This window comes from Corylus avellana, chromosome ca1, assembly GCF_901000735.1.
Source record: "Corylus avellana chromosome ca1, CavTom2PMs-1.0".
Lineage (NCBI taxonomy): Eukaryota > Viridiplantae > Streptophyta > Magnoliopsida > Fagales > Betulaceae > Corylus > Corylus avellana.
Genome location: NC_081541.1, coordinates 36,118,207 through 36,136,278, shown reverse-complemented (window position 1 = coordinate 36,136,278; position 18,072 = coordinate 36,118,207). Strand labels below are relative to the sequence as shown.

Sequence of the window (18,072 nt, the reverse complement as noted above, 5' to 3'; positions counted from 1 at the left end):
AGCTGCTTCCGGGTTGAAGGTTAATTTGGCTAAATCGATGCTTATTCCGGTGGGGAACGTGGAGCAAGTGGCTTCGTTAGCCGGTATTTTAGGGTGTGAGGCAGCTACTTTGCCAGTGAAGTACCTTGGTCTCCCATTGGGAGGCTCTTGTAAGTCCAAGCATATTTGGGATGGAGTGATCGAGAAGATTGAATATAGGTTGGCCAGCTGGAAAAGGTTGTATTTGTCGAAAGGGGGTAGGGTCACCCTTATTAAAAGCACTCTTGCTAACCTGCCTACTTATTACTTGTCTCTTTTTCCTATTCCGGTGAGTGTTGCTAAGCGCATTGAGAAGCTTCAACGCAATTTCCTTTGGGGAGGGATAGGCGAAGAGTTCAAATACCACTTGGTGAAGTGGTCGCAGGTTTGCACTCCGATCAAGGAGGGAGGGTTGGGGATCAGGAACTTATTGGTCTTCAACCGCGCTCTTTTAGGGAAATGGTTGTGGCGTTATGGGTCGGAAAGAGACGCTTGGTGGAGAGATGTGATAGATGCGAAGTTTGGAAGCTTATGGGGAGGATGGTGTTCGGTTGAGCCTGGGGGCACGTTTGGGGTAGGGTTATGGAAGAATATTAGGAAAGGGTGGGAAACTTTCAAAGGCTTCACAAGATTTGTAGTGGGGGATGGGTCTCGGATTAGCTTTTGGCATGATTGGTGGTGTGGAGATTCTGCTCTCAAGATAGCTTTCCCGATCCTTTATAGTATTGCTTGTGCGAAGGAGGCCTCAGTTGCGGATAACGTGGAGATGCTAGGGGGATCCAACCAGTGGAACGTGAGTTTTTCGAGGGAGGCTCATGATTGGGAGGTGGAGACCTTTGCCTCATTTTTCCAGGTGTTACATTCTACAGGAGTGAGAAGAGGGTCGGAAGATAGATTATGGTGGAACCCTTCCAAAAGAGGTACTTTCAAGGTCAAGTCTCTCTTTCTCTCCTTGGCATGCTCGGAAGGGAGGAGGTTCCCCTGGAAGAGTGTGTGGCGGACTCAGGCTCCTCCAAGGGCAGCTTTTTTTGCATGGTCGGCGGCTTGGGGGAAAATTCTGACCTTAGATAACCTCAGAAAGAGAAAAGTGATTGTGGTAAACAGATGTTGGATGTGTAAGAAGAGTGAGGAGACAGTGGATCATCTTCTTATTCATTGTGAGGTGGCGTCTGCTTTGTGGAGTGCCTTCTTTGGCCGTTTTGGGTTATCATGGGTGATGCCTGGTCGGATTTTCGAGTTGCTAGCCTGTTGGTGGTCTGCAGGAAGGGGGGGGAGTGCTGCAGTCTGGAAGATGGAGCCTACTTGCTTTTTTTGGTGTCTATGGAGAGAGAGAAATAATAGGTGCTTCGAGGATGTGGAGAGGTCTTTCGAGGACTTTTTATCCTATTGTTTCCATACTCTGTATCTTTGGACTGTAGCGTTTGTTTTCCCGGTCTCGATTAGCTATAATGATTTCCTTGTTCGCTTTTCACTTTCTAGTTAGGTGATCCTCCTTGTATACTTCCAGTGTACTTCGGGGCGCCTTACGCTTTTAATAAAGTCTCTTACTTACTTATCAAAAAAAAAAAGACTTTCATCTTACTCCAAACCACAGGGAAATAGTGAATTTCCAAAAGACAATGAGGTAATTTGTAACTACCACTTAACCATAGCAATGTAATTTATAATTTACCCCTTATGTTATATATTTCTACAATGCATTCACAAATTCAGTTGTGATTCAGCTAGTTAACATGTAGTTGAGTTACTTTAAAGTAAAAGCAATCAAATTTTTTTGTGTTCTGATCTTTAGTATAGACCAATAATCTCATTAACATGCTTTACTCAGGCGAGCCTAAAGCTTCCTCCCTGGACCACATGGAGCTTGTTGATTGTTACTAATGGAGATGATCTGTGACTTAGCTTGCGCAGCTCAGCCCATTTGACAGCCCTATGAATTATCATGGCCCTGTACTTAACCTAGGAGGCCCGCTGATCTCCATGAAATTAAGTTTCTTTTGTTAATATTATAGAAGCAAACAGCTAAGAAATATAGGGCTCCTTTGGCAACGCTTTTAAGGGTAGCCTTTTTCTTTTTAGCAAAAAAGCAAAAGTATTAATAAACAACTCAAAACACAAAACATTGAAAAATACTTTCATCTTTGTGTCATATCACAACTAAAAAGTAAAAAGAACTCTCTAAAAAGTTTTTCCAAACAAACCCACACAAGTCTCAAGCTTCTTGCAGCCATATAATATTTAGCAGAATTACAATTAGCATGCATGTAATTGCCAAAAGGATTATGTCAAAGTGAAGACACATGTACTAATTGCAATTTTGTCCAGTGACTAAAAACCTTCCAGCATATACAGAAAAAATGAAACAAAACACCGAACCAACATTGGGGGAATGGCTTCCGTTGGAAGTTCTACATGAAACCCCAATGACTCAATCTGGTATAACACATAGCAAACTTACAAGCAAGACCAAACAGAATTCAAGTATTTGGAGGACTATGAACCATCTGATTAGAAGACTTCTATTTGACACCATCCAAAAATGCATTTTCACCCTCTAAAGCAACAAAGAAAAATCATATGAACCAAGACGCCATCATAATTGTAGGATTTAGCAAGATATACAGGATCCAACTATTGTTGGTCTATTCTCTTTCTCTTGTCAATAACAAAGAAGTTACTGGGACAGTATTTTAAGTGATCAACCTCATGCACTAGATAAAATGTATTCTTCCTCCAAAATTTAACACAAAACATAGTCATCCTTTTACAGTGTCAGTCATCCCTATATTCAGGAATTGACATCTGTTAGTATCTAAATGCATGTTCACAAATATAAGTATACGTAAAGGAAGAAGGGTATGAATCATATAACTCTTCATTTTATATTGTAAACAATGTCGAGTATAACTTACGGAGAACAAAATGCCAAAACAATCTAGTCTTCCCTACCACGTCTATTTCCATCCATCAGGATATGCATAAATATAATTCTGGAAGTCAATGAGAGAATGCATATTTGGTAATTGAGAACTTCATAAAAAAGTAAACAGTTCTCTAAGTCCTAAAAGATCAAGATACAACCAGCTTCTGAAAATAATAAAAGAGAACCCTCCAGGGAAAATTTTGAAAACTGAGAAATAAAAAATTATAACTATTGACTACAATTATGCAGGAGGATAAATTAATTCTAATGCGTAGACAGACACCCTGATACAACATTCTTCATAAATGAAATACACATACCACTGTGAAAAGTGCTTCTAATGCCTCAAGTGCAGCTATCCTCACGGAAATTGGAGATATTGCATGGTTCTTAGGGTCATGCTTCTCCTCAAGATATCCAGTTGTATCAACATGTTTCCTTTTCCTATGTCTTGGCTGCGGCAGCACTTCAGAAGAGGGCTTTGAGTTAGCACTAGAAGATGTGCGACCATTCTCATTACCAATGGTATTCAAATCAACAAATGTATTGTTGATAACTTCCTGAGCAAGACACACAGCCATCCCTGATCATGATATATGACTGTCTGTTAGTTAAACCACAAGATCTAACTTCCAACAAGAATGATAATTTTAGACAAACTATAGCCAGAGAGAGCTTCATGCACAAACAAGAGGTAGCCCAATTTGGTTTTGGTGGAATATAGTGGTGGTGATTAGTGTAGCTTTATTGTCATCCCTGAGCAACAAGAAGGGAAAGGATGGAAAGGTTGTGATCTTGAGCTGTGAAACATGCTAGCTTTCTTCAAGACATCTTTCGGTGCTAGGTGTACATCTAGCAGAGTATTTCACAATGGTGTTCAGATGATCGATATGGGCAGTTCTGTTTCAATGGTAGCGAAGGACTCAGCTGGGGCTGCTGGTGGTAGGTTGGTCGTATGCGGAGGTGCAGGTAGGGCTGGGGACGGTTCCGTCAAGTGCCACCATTGTCCAGGACAATTATGGAATTCTTAGATGGCAAAGTAATGAGGGGTCCGAATGTCAGAGGCAGGAGTACGATAAGGGCATTCTCAAGGAATCCCTTGAATCACGCTGACACCGTTTGTAGCAAAGGTCCTTGAGGGATGATATGGTAGTAAACCCAAATTTTCACACACTATGGACATTGATGATCCTTCTAAAAGAGGAATTGGAATGTTGTATGGCTAAGTTAGAGGAGGGCCAAGGTGTTGTTAGGCCTGAGAGAGCTGCAGGCCATGCGAAGGTAAGTAAGAAAAAAATTTAACTGATTTTTCTTAATGTTTTTGTGCGAAAGAGATTGTCTATAAGAAACAGAAACAATGATTTAGCGATTATATAGAAAGACCTGACCTAGAAGACAAAACCCATACCAAGTTAACATTTATCCAAAGCAATACAAACAAACATACCCAACAGCACGTAAAGACCAAAACAAAAATCTCCCCTCAATAACAGGACCAGACAACCGCTGAAAAAACAGATAAATAAGCCACTTAGCACTCAAATACACTTACACCTCCAAATTTGTACTAACCAACACAGCCAACAAAGTGACCAGGTTATTAACAAAAGCCAATAATTCTTTGTGTGGACAGCAACTCTTGGTAAGATTTTGACTTTGGATAATCTGCGTAAGAGAGGAATTATAGTGGTGAAATGGTATTGTATGTGTAAGCGGAGCGGTGAGTCTTTCAATCATCTCCTCCTTCATTGTGAAGTGGCACGAGCCTTATGAAGTGTGTTATTTATTCTCTTTGATGTCACATGGGTCATGCATAGAAGGGTGGCAGATTTGTTAGCATGCTGGCCGAGTCAGAAAGGTAATCATTCAGTAAAGGGGGTGTAGAGAATAGACCCATTGTGTCTAATGTAGATTGTTTGGAGAGAGTGGAATGCACGATGCTTTGAAGATCAAGACAAGATGCTGGACGAGCTCAAAAAGATATTTTTCAAGACCCTTTTCCATTGGGCGGGGGCATTAATATTTCTCAGTTTTCTACTAGGGTTGCGCCGCTTTGTGCTTTTCAATGAATTACTTATTTATTGAAAAAAATTTAAAAAAAAAAAAAAAAATTAAACCTTGCATCTTTGAGCCACTAATTCCACCCTTCGAAAGATTTTTGATGAATTCAATAGCTAAATGTCAAGAAAAGCCTACTCATGAAACTTATTTAGCTTCCCTCAAATCTACAATGAAACATCTTGTAGTGCTGGATAAGCATAATAATTACATGCATGGGAGAGTTGATTATCTGAGATCTATTGATTAGCTACCGTGAGAATTTTCTGGTTTAAACAGTGTGAAGGTTTTGCTGCTTCGGGAAAGCGAGGTATTAAGCTTGAAGTACTCCACTGTCCTCTTAACAATTTGGGGACAAAGGAAGGTATGCTATTTGTAAGCTAGTCAAAGTCTGTATGAAGTGGTTGATATCAGCTCACATAAATGTTAGGTCTGCTTTTGATCCTAGTTTCCCCAATGAATTGCTTTGTTTTGTTTACAGGCTGTGCAGGTTAGTTCCTTTTGTAGACTTGAGGCTCTATGGTACATACTTGTGGCCTATTTTAATATTGTGTATTTAATCTTAGAATTACCTAGGGCTCTTTTGCAAGGGCATATAAATTATAAAACGGATTACTAAAAGTTCGTGTCAAATCATCTGTATCTATATAATACTGAAATATTTCATCCCATGGGTATAAACCCATTCTATGCTTAAGGATATAAAATATAAGATTAAAAAAAAAAAAAAATTGATAAGTAATCAAAATATCATTAAAAGCCTACGCCCCCAAATACACAGGAAGTATATAAGAGAAGCTACCAAAAAGAAGAAAATTATGATAACTAATCACTAAAGGAGAAACAAAGGCAACTGTCAAAAGATACAATGTGTTGAAAAACTTAATCTCGTCCAAAGTCCTCTCATGTGCTTAAAATTTTTATCATTCATTTCCCTCCATAGACACCACAAAAGGCACGCGCGCATCATCTTCCACACACTAGCACTCCAATTATTGCCAACAATCCACTAACAAGGATATAAAATATAAGATTAACACTATCTAACCACTTTGACAACGACAACGCTCTTTGAAAAAGAGGAAACTTAAAGGATTTATTATGATTTTTATTTTTCTTAGATAAGTAGAAGGTAAATGATTTACTATCACCTACAGACAATATTTCTAAATTTATTGATATGGTACACAATATTAACTTTCAGGTATGGGCACTCCTTTGGCAAAAAGAAAACAGTAATGCTCTGCTGTTGGCAGCTTTGCAGTAACATAAACAATATATATATATATATATATATATATATATATATATATATATTCTTTAAGGAATTACTACATACCAACACCCATGGATATCAGCAATACTCTTGTTATAGAGTAGACCTTTATTCTTAATTCTGGCAATCCACATCTCTTGAAATATGATGTAATCAGACGCACAATAGAAGCAGCATGTGGTAATAGCTGACTGCAAAGGAAAATAATCATGTGCAGAAAGTTAGAAGATATATCAAGAAGAGGTTGAGGAAAAAAAACCCAAAAACCCAAAAACAACCAGGAGAATGTATTAATGTGACAGAATGAGGATTTGAAGCATAACTCTACATTCACTGGTTTAAAAGGATTAGGATTGTTGTGAAGTCTCTATCAAGCCATGGTAAGCCTGACAATATGCAAGTATGAATTTATTTCAAGGACCTCCAGCCCCAAAAAAAAATTTCAGCGGACAAAGAAGTGGATGAAGGTCGCGCGGCCTAGGATTAAGAGCAAAAGGGAGCTGTTAAATTTAGAAAGCTCCATTAACTATGGCATTGCTAGTGTGTCCTCCAGGAGAAGGAAGGGCAAGACTATTGTGTCATAGCCATTTGTGTAGGGCATCGCGTTGGTGTGTTTGTTTGAGGGTTTTTGGGTGGTTTTTTGCGTTTTTCTAGGGGTAGCTTTGATTTATCTGGGGATTGTTTTGAGGGTGTTTGGGTGGGTTTGCTGGGGTTTTTCTTTGGGTTAGCTTTGGCTCCTCTTTGTATACTCCATGTGTAATTAGGGGCGCCACACGCTTTTTTTTCTCTTTAATAAAACTTCTTATTACTTATAAAAAATAAAATTAAAAAATAAAATAAAATAAAAATAAATAAAATAAAAAAGCGGATGAAGAATTGTGACCTTAAAATAGGATAGGCATAAATCTCAAAGAGAAATTATGCCTTCAAGATAAAGGCATTTATAAATTTACAATATTATAGCAATGTCCATCATTAAAAGTGTAAGGTGACCCTATATACACAGAAAGTAAACAAGAGAAGTCACCTAACTAGTAGGGGCAAAATGAACAAGAAAATCATGATAACTAATCACCACAGGAGAAACATAAGCAACTGTCTAAAGATACAAAGTGTTGAAAAGTCAAGACTTCATCTCCTCCAAAGTCCTTTCGCGGTCCTCAAAACTTCTATCATTAATTTCTTTCTATACACACCACAAAAGGCACAAAGGCACCATCTTCCCACCCAAGTTAATAAATGACACATATATGTCCGTATATATATACATGTATATAGTTATATAAAAGACAGGCAAATACTCTAATTTACCTGCGTGCGCCCTTTATAATTGCACTGAGCAGTTCCAAACTATATGAGTGCAAAACTGGAAGTTTTGAACATATGAGCTCTTGCTGCATGGAAGTCATGAAGGGCATTACGGCTTGTGGCAATGATCCATCCACCATCAGCACTCTCTCAATAAGGACTAATACCGCTCGAACAGGGGCGTTTACCTGCTAGCCAAATATCTGAGATATCTTAAAAATTTCGCATCCTCGGTTTTTTAGATTCTCGAAAATAAAGTCAGAACGCATAAACGCTATTAAGAAGTACACTGAATAGATCTGCATTCCTATTTTTCGTTAAAGCATCTCAAAAGAACTAATTATACAATACTACCTGCACAGGGTATGAACTTGTAAGCATCATTGAACAGCACAGCATCAGTGAAGAGACATTGGACATCAGCAATCGCTCAGACCTCCTTGTGGGATAGTCTGAGGCTTCTCCTGACAATGTATGACCTCCTAAGGGAGGTGGGGGATCTTTTCCAGCCGAAACCAATAATCTAACAGCTTCATTCCGTTTACTTTCTGCAACACGTGAAATTTGTCACTTACATGGCTTAAGACCAGAACCAGCACAACCAAGATTTCTTCAACTGTACCTTCTTCTAAACCTTGGAAGGCATCATTCAGGTGACCACTTATTAATAATAAGATCTTCTGCATCATTAAGGACCAGCTTTCTTCATCTCCTCTTGATTTTGGCAGTAATGCCAGGCAATGGGCAAGCCTCTGCTTGTTGAACACCAAAAAGAAATACCTCAGAACAAATTCACATACATCTCATAGTTTGCTTGTTTAGTCAAATACGAGAGACAGATCATACCAAGGAAAAATAACCACTATACCTTCTGCATATCAACACTGCATTTTCCGGACAGAAGTTTTGAAGCAATAGCAGCCTCAGCCTGCAAGAAGTATTTGGTACCCATCATATCATGAATGCATCAACAAGCCAAAACTAATGGCTTTGAAATGAAATAGAAGCCCAGAAAGGAGAAATTTTACGCTTTTTCCACACATAAGCCACAATGAGAGCAGATTACAAGGTTTATCTTCACAATGTCAGTAAATCATCTAAAATTTTGTATTACATGCTTCTAATATGTATTGTTTTAGAATCTATAGCACCAATTCTAACACAGATCAAAAGGGCATTGGTAAATGTGGATGAAGAATCACCATAAAGAGCTGAAACACTACTGAGCACCCGACACATAGCGCTATATTTTCAATGAAGTGAGAGACTTATGTGAAATCACTGGATGCATAGTGTCAAATCTTTTTTTTTTACATTCTCTTGATTAATTATATTCATACAGTGTATCAAATCATATTTTATGAAAATATATTTGAGTATAAAAAATTTGAAAAGAAAAAAAAAGTAATCATATATCATATGTTAAAAATCGCATTCACTTGGAAAAGTAATTTATGACAACTTATATAATCATTTGAATGAAACTCAAGAATCAAATGTTGTCAAAATAAGGTTTTCTTTGGGGTTTATGGTTTACATACTTAAATTTGCAAATTTGACATTTGATTGCAAAATGAAGTGTAAATGAAGCTCAATAACCATATGCAGATATGAGACTTGCATTTCTTTCATTTGAAAGATGATGTAGTTGCACAAGCACTTATAGAACGTGATGTCACTAGTTCAAATATATATTCCACTACCCAACCTACATTTCCTAAGTTCGACTTGAAATGTAAAGTAAAATATTTATAGGAAATATATACAATACTAATACTGATAGAAAGAAGTCTTGGAACAAAAGATGAAAAACTTACACTGTCATAATGACGATGCATGGAAGATGGAAAGTAAGTTATAATAGTGCATAACAATTGAACTGCTCCTTCCTGCACGAACCATGACGGAGATGACAAATGAAACTTGAAGACAGAAAACTAGTCCACATAATGTGTTTTGATAAGACCATCAACGACAAACAATTATAATATATCTTCATGCAATCTGATACAATAAGATTGCCAGAAAATAATTTATTCCCACGCACAGAAATAAGGGGTGGTAAGGTAGAAAATGCATCTCTAACACCAACAGATTTCAAGAAAGAGGTTTATGCTATTAGGATTACACATTTACCTCAGTGTGTGTGTGTGTGTGTGAGTGAATACATGTGTGTGCGTGAATGACAAAGAGAGAGTGAGGAAGAGAGAGTGAGAGAGAGAGCGCATGCGTTAGAATTGTATGTTTATGTTGCAATTTTCTCATGTGAAGCAAGATGCACATGCACAAAATCAAACACAAGTTACTATCAAATTAATGTTATCCATCAAATAATCTTCATCACAAATATAAGTATCATCCAAACAACTCATCAAGATATGGGAATATGGATTTGCAATACTGAGCAAACACAAAAGCTATAAAATGGTTCAATACTACAATAGCCTCTTTAGCCAACTAGTCAATGATTCTATCATATCTATTTTTGCTCACAATCTAGGATGGAACAAAAACAGAAAACTTAAAAAGTATTGTTCAATGACATCCGAAGTGCTTAATGCAATTGTCATATGAAAATTTTTCATTAACTAATTTAAAAGAAGGAAAACTTATAAATGTTCATGGATTTCCTCGAGCAAAGCTTAACGCCTGAAGCAATTTTTATTTTTTTTATAATTAATGAAAAACTTTATTGAAAAAGCATAAGGTGGCCCAAGTACACAGGACATATACACGGGCTCCCACAAGCCCAAAACCCAAAAAGCAGTAACACTCACAACCCAACCAACCTAAAAACACCCACAAACCCAAAATAATTATATCTAAATGTTCTCTAAAATTTATACTTCTTACCCATATAGCCTCTGAACTCTCATCATTTAACAGCTTCAAAACTGGTTGAACAATTTTCCCAGCATGGGAAGTGCCATCCTTCTTTAGATTTGAAAATCCACCCAACCTAATCCAGGAAAGAGAAAAGCTCAACAAGTCATAAAACTCACAATATGACAAATAAATACAAGCTACAAGTATTATACACTGATATCAAATTATAAGTTGTGACTTGGAACAAATGATTCATAAACTAGATGAAGCAAAGTACAACATAGAAGCCATTCATCAGTAACATGCCAGCAGTCTTTGAAAATCATAGGTAGAAGCTACCAGCTGTTTTAATAGAACACTGATAACCACTGTGGGGAACCCCATAGGCCATAAACATTAATTTGAAATTCAAGCGAAATTGAGGAATGTTTTTCAATTACATGCACAATCCAATTTTCCCATCAAAGCAATTAACTCGATTCACTTGACAAGAAATATGACTACTCTGAAATTGGCATCTTATAAGGTAACAATTCTGTGATATATACTTTAAGAAATATTCTTGTTCGTGTGGACATGCTCACAAACACAGAAAATAAATATAACCAGGTCTATGAATTGAAAGGGCCTTTTGGAACAATCCTGGTGCAATATGAAGCTTCATTTCTGGCCAAACGTAAGCCACTAAATCAAATTAAGGCCTATTCCAGAAGATGCAACAAGTTCTTCATGAGCTCCCCAAGTTACCAAGTCTATCATCAAAGAAGGGTAGCTACTCCATAATATCAAGTGAGAGAGACATAGATTATAGTGCTTTTTAGTGTTGAATAAATTTGCAGTTAATCTCTATATTTTCCATTGGATGCATAGGGTTTAATAGCTAATAAATGAGGGTGGGTTTTTGTGTATAAGTTTTTGTATGCACACACATAACTCGCAAAATGTGTGTTTTATCGTCCACCATCATATAAAACTCTTTAAAACGACTGTCACATCACAAGGTGTGTATGTGTGTGTGTGTGTGTGTGTGAGAGAGAGAGAGAGAGAGAGAGAGAGAGGTGCTGGATTATGGATATCAGGATCTGAACTCATACATAATCAATCAATTCCACGCAACTCCAAAATACATATAACACAATTACAATTCAATTTATATATATATATATATATATATATATATATGCAATTTCATTTTATGCCAAAAACAAAGGAAATCTAACCTTGTGAACATATCTGATAGCGAAGCACATGAAGCCACCTTCACAAAATGAGAATCTGCCGGTGACTATTTAAAAAAAAAAAAAAAAAAAACAGCCATGTCAATAGAGGAATTTTAAAAATCTAATTACATTTTAAGCTTTGAAATGCAAACAATATTTTAGGCATATTAACAGACAAGTTACAATCATTAGTTGCACGTTTCTCAGCATATTGTTGCTCTATAAAAGAAATGGTAATTTAAGATTAGCATTGTCTTCATCTTATTTTAAGCTGCAGATATCAGATTATCCATCTCAACAGGTAGGCAGAAAGTTCATTTCCTTATCAGATGTATGATATGTAATACAAATCGTCTTCTTACTCAAAATAGAAACAGGATTGCATTAAGACAATTGTCCCAGATTTTTTTTTTCAAGAAGAGTAGACTGATTTAGTGGTTTGATAAGTGCCAAATATTGCATATTTGGACATTTTATTTACATTAGTTAATCCTTTAGATTTGTCATTATTTAATATTTTGTGTTAGTTTTGTGTTTTTAGTATTTTGTAAGTCGTTGAAGAAAAACTACAGCTTTAAAGGTAAAAATGCAAAGTTTGAAAGAAAACATACTTTAAGAAGACCTAGATGATGTGGTTAAGTTTAACCAAATCCAAGAAAAAGGTTAAATCGGATTAAAGATCATATTGGATTAAATTTCAGATTTGATAAGATTTCGGATTGGATTCAAATTTAGATTCTGTACACGTCTCAGTATTTTGACCATAACTTTCCGCTCAAATATCGGATTGAAGTGATTCAAGCGGCATTGGAAAGCTAACTCAAAATGCTACAATTCGTTATGAAATAGGATTTTCCTAATTCGGACGGTTACTATGCCAAAATCACCTCACAATAAAAGGACACAAATCTGGACAAATCCTATTCCGATTTCAGACTTTTATTTTGACTGGGAGACAGACCTCCGAATTATCTAGGTTTACATGGGCTTCTAGGACTTCCCTAAGCCTATAAATAGACTTCTTTGCATTCAAGAAAAGATAGAGAATTCTATAGACTAGTTTTGGGATACAATTTTGGAGACAGAATGTAATCCACAGCTTTTCTTTTAGTTTAGTTTTTCTTTAGGTTTATGTTTAGGTTTTAGTTTCATAGTCATGTGGAGCTAAATTCTCAACTAAGGTTGAGGATGAAGCCTCACCGATGAAGAACAACATTGCTTTATTGTAAGTTTTTATTATTCCGATTTTATTGATTTATTATTTCAATTGTTTTACTTCTTTTCAATATGTGGCATGATTCTTGGATATCCTGTTGTGATTCAATGATACACTTGATGATTTAGGATAATTTCACATAATTGATTGCTTGGTTTTTAACTCATAAAAATTGGATATCCCTTGTGATTTGTTCTACGAATACATCTGGTGTTTCAATTAAATTTGGATTCCTTTTGTGATTTGGTCAATGAATGGATACATAAGATGGTTTTGATTAATTCTTTGAAGCATAGTAAAACATACATAAGATTTAAATTGTGAGAACTTCGGATTAATATTGATGAATATAAAATATGTTATTATGATTTGGTGAGTGTAGATTCCGCATCTTTAGTACCTTTATCTATTGATTTACTTAGTTTATTTAGTTTATGTTTAGTCTTTTAATTTTCAAAACCAAAATCAAAACCCTTTTGGAACTAGGTTAGGATTTAATTAGTTTAGATATAAATTGCTCTTTCAAGAATACAATTATCTGTGGGATCGACCTCGCACTTGCAATCCATTAACTACAATCGATTCGTACACTTGCGAGTTAAATAAATTTGCACAACATGGTTCATCTAGATATGATATGCAAAATTTACCTAGAACAATGGTTTCCTTTAGAACCCATAAAGAAGAAGGCAAAAGTCATATTCATAATGGCAATTTAATGCAGATCGCATATAATTTACTCTCGAGCATTTCAAGTCCAAGACAAGAACATTATCAATCTCTAGGTTTTGAAATAGTTCATCAACCTTAGGGAAGCCTACTGGCAGGGTAAGACATTATATCGTAGCTAGTTGTCGCATTTAAGCTAATGTAAGTCCCACCCCATACATTGCTTCATAATAAACAAAAATGCAATATGAATAACGAGCTTATGAAAGACAAAGTGCATCCGAATAGAAATGAAAAAGGGCATTTATGCTCTTCATGTCCTTTATATGGAAATAAGAGGCCATGGGGCTTATTCCATTGACTCGTACTCGCCATTTTAGTAAATGATGAGGAGAAGGGTAGTGACATTGTACATTTGTATGGACGCCAGCTTTAGGGAAGATGCTAACTATGGATAACTTAAGAAAGAGACTCATTATAGTGGTGGATTGAAGATCTAGGTGTAAAAAGAGCGGAGAAACCATTGATAATCTTTTGCTCCATTGTGAAGTAACTAGAGACTTAAGGGATTTGATCTTCTGTCTTCTTTTCGGGATAAAGTGGGTCATGCCCCCAACAAGTGGAACAGTTGGCTTGTTGGAAAGATCACTTTGGTATACACTATAATATAGAAGTTTGGAAGATGATTCCTTTATACTTAATGCGGTGTATTTGAAGAGAATGCAATGTCTGAAACTTCAAAGATTGTGTAAGGATAGGAGCAGAACTAAAAGCCACTATGTTCAAATCTCTTTAAGTTTAGATGCCAACCTACAACTATTCTCGTTTTTTAATTGGGTGTTTTTTGTGTATACTTCATGTGTACATGAGTTGTCCACCTCTGCACTTCTTTAAAAGATTAAATTATTCATCAAAAAAAATGGTAGTGACATTGATCCACAAGTAGCTCAGAAAATTTTTAAAATAGCAGTAAGTAGGCTTTTTAATATTTCACAAGTACAATAAACTTGGAGAGCCATAAAACCTTAAGATGAGAATTATAATGCATGACAACTACTAAGCTTTATGTACCTGAATATATGGTAGAAGCTTCTGAAACCAAAGAGTGTATGATGCCAAGAAACGATCTGAGCTGCACTCTTGACAAGTCACCCCCAGTAAGCAGATTCCCGCCCAGCATTTATCTGGCTAGGACAGAATCAAACAATCTAATAAATAAATATTTAAGGAATATTTAGAGTCTTCTAGTAAAACAAAAAACATAGAATTTTTCTTTCTTTTCCCACTCACATGGTACAAACTACTCCTAAAGGTAGAATTTTAAGAAAATAATACTCAAGCCAAAACACATTTTTTGCATTGCTCATTCCAACGACATCGATGTCAAATCCTCCATTCACCACTAAAATCTAACCATATAAGCACTGTTAAAAGGTTGAGAATCCACCAATTAGGTGAATTCTCATATATCCACCAGGTGCAAAGCAAATAATTTGATAAAAACAATTAATTGAATTCACATATTTATTTTCCTTGCTTTCACCTTGAAACTTCTCATAATTTCTCACAGTCCAAACAAGAGATCAATACTAGAAGGTTATCCTCATCAAACATAATTGATTTTCTACATTTTGATCAGATAAATAGTTCCAACTCTATACTTCAAGGAAATACCAGTGACATGGCAAAAACGTTTTAGAGGTTAATTGAGTATATATCGTCAAGGAATGGGTAAAATCCACCCACCCACCTATCCATAACATGAAAAGGAGATCATTTGCCATCCAGTTGGATGCCCACAGAAATCATATCCCTCCAATGCATTCCACATGCCAGCTGAAGTACAAATGTACTCTACAGAAGGAGCCCATCAAAGCAAATTGAAGCCCTAACCACCACCAAGGGCACAGTTTCAGACACATTCAGCTCCAAAACTTAGTGAAATGTCACCACTCAGAGCTACCATTTCTTTTACGCCCCCATTCACAAAAATGTATTCAAATGCAAAATCATTAACCAATTAGTTGACTCTAAATTACTTCTCAAAAAAAAAAAATTTAATTGACTCCAAATTACTTCAAACCGAAAACAAACGTTATGTAACAAACTTAACTTGGATCCTTGTACAATTACAAGACTAATACAATTAATCCTTTACCTCCAACACCACACAAACAGATACTAAATTAACATATTTCCCTCTCTTGTCCACACTTTTCTGAACAAACCCAACAGAACCCATGAATTTAACTTCAATTTCACCACAAGACACTGAAGCAAATAAAAATAAAAAATCTAAACACCCATTTCAACTAATCCTAAAATAAAAGAAAACCAATAAACAAACATATAAACGGAGGTCTATTGATGAGTACCATATTGTGAGAGACGAGCAAGAGCAAGCGCTCGACCCAGGAATCGACCGCGGATTTCCAGTTCTGGATTTTCTTTTGGTCCGTGGATTTTTCGAAGGACCACTCGGCGAGAAGGCCGTGCGTCTTGATCCCCGAAACGACGGTGGAGAGCCCAGCGGGGTCCGGAAACGGGTGCGTATCGTCGGGGACATGCTCTTTGATCAGCGTTCGAAGGAGGCGGGGCTTCAGAGCGACGTCGTACATATTCTTGAAGTGATTGAATGCCGCCATTGGGATGGAATCGGAGCTTGAGCTCTGAGATTGAGATTGAGAGAGAGTAGGGTTTTAAGGTCGTTCTGTTAAACCCCAGATTTGGTAGCCGTTGTTTCTAAAAGCCTAAAAGTATATAGGGTGCAGTAATAAAATAGGGGCGTAAAAAAATACCGAGAGACCGGACCGGAACAAGGAAATATTTTTGAAACCGATTGGAAAAAATGGGTAACCGACGTGCTCGATTTTGGTTGTTTTGGAGTTTTTAAATACCGGATAACTGGGTATATATATAATAATAATAATAATAATAATATATTTTTAATTTTATATGTATATATATATATTTTCGAATTTAGTATATTTATTAATATTTTTTAATTGTTTTTTTTAAATGGGGCACAAAATAGTTAAATTAAGCTCAAAAGTTAGGCCTAAACCCAAAAAAAAAAAAGGCCCAATACCAAAATAAGCTCAAAATGCAAAAAAAAATAATAATAATTAAAAACTGGTTACCCGATTCGGATAACTGGGTACCAACTAGAACCCGCCGATTATTGTATAACCGATTAACCAAGTACCCAATTCCGGTTTCGGTTTTTAAAAATGAAAAACCAGGTACCTCGGTTCCAGTTCCCGGTTTTAGCCCATAACAGGGAAACCGGGACCGGGTTTACACCTCTATAGTAAACTGTAGTACACGTATTCGGTTTACAGACTGACGTGGAAGTGCCACATCACTACCACTAGAGTTTAAATGAAAAAAAAAAAAAAAAAAAAAAACTTTACAAAATCCCCTAGAACTTCTGCATGATTTTTTGAAAGTATTATGAAGTGCAAAAGCTCTCAATTAACGGTATTAAACTTTTAATTTCTTTCAATTATCAACTTTCGTTAAAATTTTTTATTAAATCTTGTCAAAATTTTCAAATGTCTATATGTTTTTATTAAATAAAATAATTGTAAAGATTCAAGCGGTAATTTTTTTATAAAAAACAAAAAAACATCTTTGCAATATTTTTGCAACATCTTTGCAATTTTTTACTTTTTTATAAAAAAAATATTTGTGTTACACAAAAAAATCGCACCAAACTCAATAAGCCCAAGGCCCCATAGTGGGTGATAAAAGCCCAAAATGATATTACAAGCACAGCCCAATACTGAAAGTCTAAGCCCATCGCCATCACTATTCTATGACGGCTCGAGATAACTTACCCCCACCACGTTTGCAGCGGTCATCAAGCCAACAATCTCGGGGTCAAACACACGAATTAATCACATCAATGGTTACCCACACTCTCGGATACTCATTGATTACAGGAACACTTACAAATCACTCTTGGATCGCCATTCATGATAGCCACCGACGTTACGGACCATTCTCTGGGTCGACCTTGATTACAAATATCTTCGGGTCAATTGCTGTGATAGTTATGCGCCATTCTTGGGATTCGCACTAATAACAACAACAGTTTCACAATGACCATAACGGCCAGGGAACAGTAATATTAACTCCTCCGTCCATTACGCCTGGATACCAGATCCTATGCCTGGTCATCATCGTCACATCCAACACTACACCTATAAAAGGGTATGAAAGTCAAAGACATAGGGACATGACTCATTCTCACTAAACATTATACAGAACTCAGAAAATGAGCTAACTTTAGCATCGGAGGAGGATTCGCCGGAACACCCCCAGCGTATTCTCTTAACCCCATTTCTATCTTGCAAATTAAAGGAGTGACATCCAAAGTTGATCTCACCCCTTAGGTCCACCATACCGAAAACTGTACCAACAGTTTGGCGCCATCTATGGGAAACGATATCTTTTTCGTTCTTACAAAATAAAATCTGTGATTATGGTGAACACAAGCTCCAGAAGCCAAGCCCGCCGCAAGGAATCAACAATTCAGGCCAATCAACAACCTCCA

The 18,072-nt window shown here is 36.4% G+C and overlaps 1 protein-coding gene across 3 annotated transcripts in view; it reads right to left on the bottom strand.

Annotated features, from left to right (window-relative positions):
* The window catches only part of LOC132167082 (uncharacterized), a 28,700-nt gene extending 12,453 nt beyond the window's left edge, over positions 1-16,247 (bottom strand). Inside the window, exons 1-11 of one of the 3 annotated variants that reach the window (XM_059577976.1) lie at positions 15,890-16,247; positions 14,586-14,702; positions 11,630-11,694; positions 10,437-10,542; positions 9,401-9,472; positions 8,452-8,511; positions 8,206-8,335; positions 7,938-8,131; positions 7,587-7,774; positions 6,339-6,466; positions 3,262-3,524 (exon numbers count right to left, since the gene is read on the bottom strand). In XM_059577976.1, coding sequence (XP_059433959.1) covers positions 3,262-3,524; positions 6,339-6,466; positions 7,587-7,774; positions 7,938-8,131; positions 8,206-8,335; positions 8,452-8,511; positions 9,401-9,472; positions 10,437-10,542; positions 11,630-11,694; positions 14,586-14,702; positions 15,890-16,159 — 1,593 coding nt within the window. In that variant the 5' untranslated portion in view covers positions 16,160-16,247. The remainder of the gene's footprint in view (positions 1-3,261; positions 3,525-6,338; positions 6,467-7,586; positions 7,775-7,937; positions 8,132-8,205; positions 8,336-8,451; positions 8,512-9,400; positions 9,473-10,436; positions 10,543-11,629; positions 11,695-14,585; positions 14,703-15,889) is intronic. The other 2 variants (XM_059577977.1, XM_059577978.1) reach the window with 2 other exon arrangements.
* Positions 16,248-18,072: the final 1,825 nt, after the last annotated feature.